General features: G+C 53.3%; 1 protein-coding gene across 1 annotated transcript in view; it reads right to left on the bottom strand.

Moving 5' to 3' along the window:
• The window catches only part of LOC104463611 (disabled homolog 2-interacting protein-like), a gene marked incomplete at its 3' end in the record, with an annotated part of 26713 nt that extends 16115 nt beyond the window's left edge, over positions 1-10598 (bottom strand). Inside the window, exons 1-3 of the mRNA XM_010076005.1 lie at positions 10449-10598; positions 4022-4120; positions 1340-1894 (exon numbers count right to left, since the gene is read on the bottom strand). Coding sequence (XP_010074307.1) covers positions 1340-1894; positions 4022-4120; positions 10449-10592 — 798 coding nt within the window. The remainder of the gene's footprint in view (positions 1-1339; positions 1895-4021; positions 4121-10448) is intronic.
• Positions 10599-10991: the final 393 nt, after the last annotated feature.

Here is a 10991-nt window from a genome sequence, read left to right as displayed (position 1 = left end):
TGGGGCGGGGAGGCCGAGCGGGGGCCTGACGGTGCCAAACCCCGGCACAAGGAGCGGGGACAGGGACACTGACGATGCTCTCCTTGTGTCACCACCGAGCGCTATTTCGCACATCGAACAAGCCACTTCTGTCCCCACCGAGGGTAACTGGCCAAGGGGACCGGGACAGCCATCCCTCCCTGCGCCCCTGGGCTCCGACACCGGGATCAGGGAGGCTTTCCCAGAGCTATTTCCTCTGCAACAGCACGCCCGCAGCCTCGCAATCCTCTCAGCGAGCTTTGCCTGCCCTGAACTAGATCATGAGGACAAACTGCTTCTATGTCCGACAGATGGGAACTAAACCTAATCCCCAGCCCCGCACGGCCCCGGGCAGCAACGGTGGCGGCGCTGCGGAGGACCCGAGCCCTGCGGGTGAGGAGCCCACCCCTCCTCTGCATGGCAAAAGCTCTGGGAATCTTGCTCCTCCCCAGCTCCCCCCTAGCAGAGTTCTGGATGATGCTCTAACTCCTGTGCTCCCGGCGCTGCCACCATGGCTGTGCCGTGCCACCGGGGGACGAAGGATGTCACCATACACTCCACGTGCCTGGGATCCCAGCGCTTGCCTGTGCTCCCCCGGGAGGGGTTTCCAGCTCTGATCACCCCACCTCTGCCCTCCCAGATCACAACCAGGAATAAATCCCCCCCTCCGCCTCCTCCTGGCCCACTCCTTCCCCACGCCTGCCGGGGGATTCCCAGCCACGAGGGATGTTCAAAGTGCTCCACAAAACCCAACTCCCATCACCTGGCTGGCACCTGCCCCCCACGAGCATCCCCAGCCCCTGGTCCTTCCCACACTGCTGCCCCTCACACCTCCCTTCCCAAAGCATCAGGACAGAGCCCAGAGACCGAGAGCTGGTTCAGAGACGCGTGCCCGCAGGGAGACTTTGCCATGAAATTCTCCAGAGGCTGCTCTCTCCCGTTCGGCTCTGCCACCACGGCGTGGGGACCTGCCGGGTGCCCAGGGGCAGACCCAGCACACACGGGCTGCTTGGCTTACGCCAGCGCTGCTTGCATTCATCCCCGAAAACTGCCGCCTCGCTTACTTCCACATGTGTGCCTGTTCATCCAGCAAGAGCCTGGCCCCTGAGCCTCCAGCAGGAGAGAACGACTTGGTTGGTATCTCGTGCTCCCACCGACCTCTTGGCTCATTAAGCAACTTGCACTGCACATGCTACCAACGTGTTGGTAATTAAAAGCAAAACTGGAGTGTATTAATGATGGCCGGGATTTCCAAACCCCAACCCAGCAGCCTGCTCCCGAGGGTCTCTGGGGGGACGGTAGGGATGACGAAGGGTCTTACCTTGGCCTTGCCCGTGCTCTGCAGGATGTGCACCAGAGCCGACGCCATCTCCTCTTTGCTCTTCACGCTCAGCGAGGGCTCCAGCACCGAGCACAGCACCATGTAATTGTTAGTGATGTACTCGGCAAACTCTTTGTACATCTCCATGGGAAGAATGCTCATACTCTGGTAGCGCGACTTGATGCGGATCATGGGCCCCGGGGACTTGCCCTTCCCGGGGTTGGGGCTGACCACCGGGTACCATTTCTCTACAAACTGCCGGCCCGTGACAGAGCTGACGGGGATGTTCACTTGTCCAATGAAATTGGTCTTGTCCTTCTTTTTCTTCTTGTCAGTCTCTTTGTATAAGTGCACCGTAATGTTTTTGAGTGATGGGAGGTTATTAAATTCAAAGTGCTCCCCCCAAAAGACATTATCAGTTTTCAATTTACAGGTAGTTCGTGCATAAAGAACGTCATCCAGGCATAATTCACACAGGTACTTCTTCTTAGCTGGCAGGTCCTTGGCTTCAATAATCCATAACTTCAACATATTTTCCACCCTTCTGCTGTTGTCCTGAAAAAAAAGATGCAAAGAAAAAAAGGTCAATAAAAAAAACCAATAAAGCCAAGCAGAACAAAACTGGAGATATGAGTTAATTATTTTGGATGTGCTAAATGAGCAAAGGCTTAATTACATTTTATTTCAATGAAACACTGGCTCTCAGGAATTTGCATAACAACACTACTTATGTTAATTTTCCAAATATCACCGTGCTCTCCATGCCTGTTGGTGCAGAGGCAGATAAACCCCCTCCACATCAGAAATGTACCGTTCCCCATTCGCTGCCAAGGGGCCTCCGAAGGAACCTCACCGACCATCAGCGGCTTTTGCAAAGCAGAAGTGATGGCACAGGTACCTCACAGCCACCTCCTCCCCTAGCACAGCCGCTTTACAGCAGCCCTGGAGTGCATTTTATTAACGGTAACAGAGCAACACTAACGAGATCTGAACACACCCAGGGATCACCTCACCCGCGGCTGGGACACAACCACCCCTGGCAGGGAAAGCAGCATCTACAAAACCTCGTGATACTTTAGGGCAGAAGTCCAGGCACCCAACTGAAACATCGAGAGGAATTGTGGGGGCCAGAGCAAGTTCGACCATCCAGAAACAGAAAGTTGGCTTGGAGATCTTTTAAACAATAACGGAGCAGAGGATGCTGTGGATCTGAGAGCTCCCCAGCGATGCTGACCTCATCCTGCAAGAGCATCCAGGGGCATCTATTCAGGAGTGACTTAAAAGACAAAACTCTGGCACCTGGACCGCTGCAGGGACTCTGCCATCGCCTGTTTTGTTTGGAAACCCCTCCCTGGACCAGCAACCACGGCTGGCTCCGCTCCGCCCGGGAGCCGGGGCAGGAACGCCGCTGCTGAAGCCCACAATGGGGTTCTGCAGGGGCAGGAAGCACACACAGGAACCGCACAGGAACACTGAATTCCCGACAGAAATATCAACTCAGATACTGGGAGTTTATTGTCTGCAAACTCAAACAAAGACGGAAAGTTCGCCACAGCTAACGGCGTGTTTCGCGATGAGGGCACGCTTCCAAATGGATTTCCACTGAACGCTCCTCCTCAGAGCCACAGGGACGTGCCCAGCCCCAGGACTCTGCTCGTGGTAAGCGTGACCACGGAGACCTTACCCAGCTCCTCCACATCGCTGCTGCCAGGCTGCTGCCCTCGGAAAGCACCCGAGTGGCTGAGCTGCACCTGCAGAGCCACGCTGCTGGAGGCAGAGCCCACCTCTCCCCTCCGCCGCTCCCGCTCAGGTATTAAAGGAAATCTTGTGCACTGACATTTGGCACCACGCTGGGACAATAAACCGACCCGGAGGGCTCCTGCGGCACCCCGCCAGGCCTGGACTGACTCGTACACAGTCAGGTGGCTCTGGTGCCAGGATCCCATCATCTGCATCTTCTCCCATCAGCAGCAGACCTGCTGACTGAGCTCCTCAGCTGTGAAATCCTGCGGACGATCAGTCCTGATCGATCTTTGTTAGCTCACTCTAGAGGGAAGAGCAGCTGCAGACTATTTTAGGAGGCACTTTGTCTTAGTGGGCCATAAAACCGCTCCCCAGGTGTCCCAGTGAGGAGGAGGATTTGTTTCTGTGGAACCCGGAGGGGAGGACTTTGCCACCTCACCTGGGTGGAGAAGGGAGAGCTACGTCCCACCACCACCTCAGAGAACTCACTGCGATGGGCATCTGAGCTTCTCCCATGGCTAACGCAGACGCTGCAGGTGCTGCTGGAGTCAGAGGTGGGATATGTGAACTCTGGAGGCTTTTCAGTCCCGTACCGAACAGCACAGCCTCCTGCCACCTGCCCCAGAGCTGCCAGGGGGCGCAAAGTCCCACGTAAGTGGCCAGTGTCGTCACTAACAGAGCAAGACTGAAGATTCTTCAGGTCTGATCAATTCTTAGCAACAGCTGAAGCAGCACGTGCCGAGAAAAAGAGGGGAAGAAATAATTGGCACTTGCCTGTAAATATAATTGTGGAAGAAACCGATATGGAAAAAGGCTGACCCCCAGTGACACTTACTCACTGAAGTGACAATACGTCCCCTGCCGCCGCTATGCACTGGTCTATAAAATGTAATAACGAGGAACTGAACTATAACAGAGGCAATTCCTCAAAGCCACTACCTTATTTGGGTGCACGGCACGCCGCAGGTTTTCCATCCATTTATCTCGCTCTGCTGCAGAACGACACGAGAAGCACTTACTTCCTGATGAAGTCGTCACCTACAGGGAAAGGAACAGGATTATGTCTTGACCAGCACACCACAGACTGTGATTCGGGGGGAGAGGGGGAGTTAGGAAAGATGCTAGTGGAATTTTTTTTTTTTTTTTAAGTAAACAGCTTTACCCAAGCATGAAGCAACAGCCCCTAAGGCTAGCGGAAAAACAGGGCAACTCAGTATGTCACAGAAATCATCATGGAAGCAAATTCCAATTACTTCTCCTCTGCCACCGCAGAAAACACCGGATAATGGGCCCCATGCATGCGACCACCAAGTTCCACAACTGAGAGAGTGCAAATCTCAGACAAACTAGAGATAAATCCCAACCACTTGGCGCTCCTCCAGACTCAGCCCAAAGCCCGTGATAGCAACAACCCCTTCCCTGTCTCCAGCAGAACACCGGGCCCAGAAAGGCCGGCTTCACACCTTCCCCCTTCGTCTGCCGCTGTGCAGAGCACGGGGCCAGGCACACGCTGCCCGCGCCCGGCAGCAGCACCGGCTGAGCTCCCGGCTGGGGCTCCTGGACCTGGAGATGCTGCTGAAGGGCTGCTGCATCCTCCTCTCACTTCTCACACTTCCAGAATCCCTCCAAGGATTTGTGTGACTTTCTCTGGCCATTGGGATTTCACAGCCAGGTTTTGAAGCAGCCTGGTCACAGCAGTGACATTTCCCATGGTACAAACGCCCCTTAGTCCTTATCACATCCCTGCGACTGCGTGGGAGCTCAGTCCTGGTGGGAGCCCCCAGAGCACCCCCAGGATGGCAGGAACCCAACATCCCATCCCACCCACCACACCAAGCCTCCTCGGCATCAGTTACTTGGCCAAAAAAAAAGTTCTCTGCATCTTCTTACATGCACGTAGCCCTTGAGCCGCATCTCCTCCAGCCCTGCTGGCAGCGGACAGACCACCGCTGGGTACCAGAACTCTGCGCAGCCCAAAAACCATTTGGTGACGTCCAGCAATACTCTGTGTGCATCCCTGCTCGCAGGCCAAACGGACCTGGCCAGCAGTTGAAACAACTCCCCTCTGAGCTCCATTTCTGCCAATCTCAAGCTGCAGAATTACTTCCGAGTACTTCACCACCTCTCAGTGTTGGTGTTTGCACGCCGCACGCTGGGTTATCTGCTTCTGGGAGACACAATCTCCTCTCATTTCGTCTGTCTCCCAGCCGCCCAGCCTGTGCTTACAGCAGCGCTGGCACTTGCTGCAATTTGTCATTAGCTAACCTCAGTGACGAGCTGGGCGCATCCCTCCCTTTGAACACAGACATCCTCTGACCAGGACAAAATGACAAGAGGCCCATCCTGTCTTCACGCAGCAAACGCCAGAAATCTTCCAGCCCTTGATGTCCCAGAAGCTTTCTCCTTCGGGCAGACACTCTGCCCTTTCCTTACACGCTTTCATCCTCTGCCCTGTAAAACTATTTATTTTTCTGAGCACAAGTTATCTTCTATTTCCAAGAAGACTCCATATTAGCAGGCACAGCAGTATGATTTTTCCAGCATCTTTTCACGCTTATTTCCAGCTTCTTCAACGTTTCCCATGACAGCTCTGGCCTGCTTCATCCCCTGTTTGCTGCTGCGGATGCTCATGTGAACCTCTGTCCCTGAACCTTCCCAGACAGACTTCTGGGGGCACACAACACATACCACCTGCAAAACCGTGCCCAAGGTGTGTGATCTCTCCACCCTGTTCTGCCAGAGGGTACGGCAGCTTTGCATCTCGATCCTTTTCCCAGCACAAGTTCCTGCACCAGCGCCCGAGCCCAGCAGAGCCACGCGCCTGCCTGGGAACGACAGCGGAAGAGCAGCGCCGCACGGCTGCACCGCTGCTGACGTGGTGCTGCGCCCTCCGAACGCTGAGTTACAAATACAGAGACCCCAGAAGCAGCACTCAGCGACAGTTTTTAAGAGCAGAACTGACAGCGAAGTAACACGGGAGATGCACAGCAAAGGAGCATTTCGCCAGCTCCCTACCTGCTCGGTCGCTGTGAACTTCTAAGGCTGGAAAACTGTTCTTCGGAAACGAACCTAACAGTTCAGAACCTGAGCCCTGTCTTATCTGGCCCAGCTAATGCAGCTGCAAAACACTCGAAATCATCCACGTTCAAGTCCCAAGCATCAGAGTCCCGACACTACTGGTACGGCCACGCTGCCCCGCAGGCGTTACGCCGGGATTCTGCACCTCGCAGCGGGACAAACCCTCCCACGGACATTCGGACTGAGGTCAGAAAATTCAGTCCGCTCTGATCGCCTGGAAATCAGTTAATAAAGGCGGAAAAGGTCAAATACACCTTTCAGTAAACTCTACCATTAGCCCATTGCCTCACAGGCTATTTCTCACCCAGCTTTTTGTTCAGCTCTTTTGTTCTTAAGGGCAGTTGGTGCACAAATGGATTTGAAAACAATATTCTCAGATCTGGAGAATCTGCTGGGCAGCTTGGGAGCTCTTCCATAAACGAGCGGTATGACTTCTCTGATGTTGAAAGATGCTCTCTTAAAGACAAGTTCTCCTTGGTGACATACATGGATCCCGCAGCTGCCTAGAGGATTCATATCCAAATAAATAAGCATGCAATTTAGCTGTCCTTCTCCTGAATCTGTTAATTAAATGTCAGCTTTCACCAGCTCTCTGTTAGGCTGAATATCTAATATATTTTCTTGCCACACTTAAGTCAACATACTATCATTGAGTTATCATGGTAAAATTTATGATTCAATTCCAAAACAATTACCAATTAACTAATCACTCAAAACCTAAAAAACCTGTAACGGTCATACTTCAGAGAGAGGAGGAGAAAATCCTCATGTGTCAGACATGAAGCGCCCTTGATCCGATGGGAGCTGAAGGTCGTATCTACCACGTGTGGCCAGAAACGTAACTTCCCCAGATCTGCAGCAACACCCCAGCTTTGAGCTCTGACCTCAACATCATGCATCATTTCATGAGATGTTAATTATGTTGTTGGAGTACCCTGGTATCATCAAAATTTTGGATATGCTAGAATACCATCAATGTACAGGATAAACCCAATTAATAAAACGCATTAATTTCTAAAACGTTACTTATTCACATTCATCATTCACAGTCCTCGGATGGGTGATCCCTGCAGCTGGACAACATCTGGTCATTTTAGGAACGTCTCCGGTGCAGCAGGGGTTTCTCAAAGCGCACTCGAAGGAATCTCACTGGAGCACCAACAGATGAGAACTGAGCTACGGAAGCTGCTCCACCCAAAGCGCTCACAAGATTTTACGAGGACAAGTTAGGGCTCGGGCTGGTCAATGCCACTGCGACCCAGCGCAGAGGGCAAACCAGCGCTGCCGCGGCGGCTGCGGGGCCACGCGAGCAACGGCGAACATTTGCACAGCTGGACTACATTTAGTGGAGCTAAATTTAGCTCGACTAAATTCTCCCTTGCTCAGGCAAGGCCAAGCTGAGGCGACACGGTTTCAGCTGCATTGGAGCAACTGCAGTTTTCCTTTCTCCTGCTCCGCATCCCCCAGCCGCATCCTGCGACAGCCCGGACGTGGCTCTGGGCTGCCGAGACAGGAACAGAGCCCGTCGGTCCCCAGTCCTCAGCCTGGCTGAAGTCAGCAGGACCCCACAAATAGCACCGCCAGGAATAGGCTCTGGGAGCCTGGACTGCGAGCCTCCCTCCCTGGCCGGAGCGGCTGCTGTATATTTAGCACAGGCAGCGGCGCTGTGTGGTTGTGCTGACTGGGAGGTCTTATAAGGAGAAAGACGATGATGTTGAGTAACTTTTTTAAAAAAATCAATGAAGAAAACTGAGTGCCAAGTACTCAGCAAGTCAGAAGAAAGCAAGTTGCATAGAACTAAAGCAGCAGCAAAAGCCAAACGCAATGCAAAAGCACTGCATTATCGTCGGCTCTCCCCACCCCCAGCCGAGGCAGAGCCGAGCCATCGCCCTCCGCACGCCCTAATGCAGGTCCGTCCGGCTAAAGGAGAGAAACAATGGCACCGGACCTTCCTATAGCCAGCTGCCTCCCAACGAGACGCTTGTTTTTTTCCACTGCAGATGGCTTTGGCACCTCTCGCTTCTGTCTCCATTTGGGTCCGCTGCCAGTTCCCTCTCTGAACCTGCCCTCGTCAGCGCGACTCCATCTGCAGCCACGTCAAACCCTGCCGCCTTGCTCTCCGACCCACGGGGCTGCTGCTGCGGCTCGGTCGAGGAGGACCCGCGCTGCCCATGCTGGCAAGCCTGGACCCCATCAGTTTCTGGAAGAGCTGCTGCAGGGTATGAGTGAGGGACCCCAAGGAGCACACGGAGCCAACCCAGCCAACCGAGCCCCAACATCCCAAAGAGAACCAGCAGACAGCAGCCAGCGGGTGATGGAAGCAGCTCCCTGGGCACTGGCCACTGCCCGACCACCCACCGCAGGGAGAAGGTGGTTAAGGACGGTGTGAGGTTGGCACTGGCTTCACTTCTCAACCGGAGACAGCAAACGTGGCCGTTCCTGGCAGATCTCCCTGGAGAACGGATCCACAACAGCGTCAAAGTGCAGGGACAAGGCACCATCACCAACCGCAGCACCTTCCCAGCAGAAAACCTCCTGGTTCCCCTTGGCTCCGTGACCCAGGCAGGTCGTCCTCACCGGACGTCTCGTAGTCAGGCCTTTTCCAGGACATCAGCCGAGCTTCTCACTCCTCGGTGTTCCCACACGCAGCAGTGTCATGGCTCTGGTCACGCTGCCCAGCGCCGGGCATGGCACAGGCTCATCCCAACGGCAACACCAACCCTCCTCCAGCGGCACCTCCTGCACGGCACACCGGCACACCTCCATCCCTGCCCGCTGCCCCCAGGGACCCCGGGAGAGCCGCAAACTCACGTCAGCGCTGATCTCCCTCCGAATGGGAAGGAGGGTCTCTGGAGAGACAGGACCAACACGACAACACAACATGCCACTGAGCTCCCACCTCTGTCCGTCCTGCTGGAGCTTGTTGAGGAGCGACCGTCAGTTACCAATCAATGTCTCTTTTGTTTTCTGTCATTCTTCCTTTCCTCTGCAGGATTTGCAGAACAGCAATTAACACGTTCTTTTTTTTTCTGTATGACTTCTTTATCCAACTCACTTAAAAATATAATTTTCTTCCTCTTTACAAGTGCATGACTTGTGTAATTTCCCTCTCAGTCAACTTTCCACAAGTACTGTTCACATCCCTTCCTCTGCTCTTGTGCGCTGAACAGAATTGGTAAACAACTCTTGTATTATGGATGTCACATCTATTTTCCATCTAGCTTCATTTTCTCTTTCTTGAGTGGAATGTAATAGTGGCCATATAATGTACAAAACTGTTCTCCTCCTGACCTGCCACGCTTGCTCCATTCTACAGAGAATGAACAGCACCGGAAAATTCATACCTCAGCCCACTTCAGAGTCGTGTTTGGGCTATTTTTTGTAAGATTTTTTTCTGTTACCTATTCATATTTTAACAAATGGATCTTTTAACTCGTTTCTTTCCAAATGTGCTAATTTCAGTAAAGAAATAAAATCTTCACCTCTTCAGTCTGACTCCTCTTGGACACTGCCAGCGCCGTCCTCACCCAGCACTGCCCACGCCAGGGAAGCCTGCAGACCCATCACCCCCCACCCGATGATCCAACAGCAGATACACGGGCTGTCTGCTCTCCTACATCCAGCTGCAAACAGGTCACCCTCTCTTCAGAGAAACACAGGCACCGACTACCTCCTTACAGTAAGAAACCATCTCCCAGTTCCCTACCCAGCCACTGCCAGAACCAGTGATACTCTGGATCCATGATGCAGGACAAGGGATTCCCAGGACACCTTACACTGGATTATCCGCTACAGACTGGTTTGTACATGTCCTACCGCCTCCTGCTAGTACAGACCTAACCACATGCCATATCGGGTGTCAAAAAGAACCTGAACTACTCACAGATTCTTCTATTTACCCAAACAAGCGAAGCTTCAGTTTTCTAGACAAAGTCCTCAACAGCCCCACTGACAACAGCGGGCTACCTTTGTGACCACGTGCGATGTCTTTGTGAACGCTGAGCAGGGATTAGCACTTTACAATATCTCTACGAACATAAATACGAATTAATGCTCTGCCAATACACAGCCTGAAGCAGTTCAGCACCCGCGCCAGCAGCAACCTCTGCTGTGACAATGGTTCCAGGGCCAAGATTTGGTGGCCGTGATCCTCCTTGGTGCTTAGGAAATGGTCCCTGTGCAGCAGTTCAGAGCAGAAATGTTTTATACCAGCGAAAGCCCAAGATGCAACCCCACACCAGGCTGCCCAGCCAGCCCCACCACCCGGGACGGACAGACGGCTCCTTACCTCAAAGCAGTAGTCTTGCCCCAGGATGCTGCTGTGGACCGGCTTGATGACCACTTCTTCCTCCATGCTGAGATCCAGAGCCTCAACAGCACTGCTGGGACTGAGCAAGGACTCGTGGGAGCGCGATTCTTTCAGCCTCGGCATTAGATGGGATCTAGAGGAAAAATGTCACGGTGTCAGTGGATGCTTTGCTTCCCAAAGAACTTATTTAGTCTGTTAGCAACAACTGCAGAATATTCCTGGAAATTTTTTGCCATGAGATAACCAAGGGCCCAGAATAGCCGGGACAGCTACACTGTCCCATTCATAATTTGGTCAGCAGGTTCTGCTACAGGCTGTACATTCAATAAAAACATTTTTCCAAACTCCGAAGCAGTCAGGACTACATTATTAGAGGTTTGTAGAGTGCAGGTCTCTGCACGGCTGAGTATGGCTTTACACGGCCATCACACCTGATGCTGGAGACTGTCCCAGGCTGTTGGGAGCGCGAGTGGATGAGGGAGTCTGTCTGGCCCCAGCATGAACCACTGTGCCCACCAGTAC

The sequence above is a fragment of the Pterocles gutturalis genome, unplaced genomic scaffold (assembly GCF_000699245.1).
Source record: "Pterocles gutturalis isolate BGI_N339 unplaced genomic scaffold, ASM69924v1 scaffold8303, whole genome shotgun sequence".
In the NCBI taxonomy this organism is placed as follows: Eukaryota; Metazoa; Chordata; class Aves; order Pterocliformes; family Pteroclidae; genus Pterocles; species Pterocles gutturalis.
The sequence above is the reverse complement of the archived record's forward strand: the minus strand, read 5'-3'. Positions and strand labels throughout refer to the sequence as shown.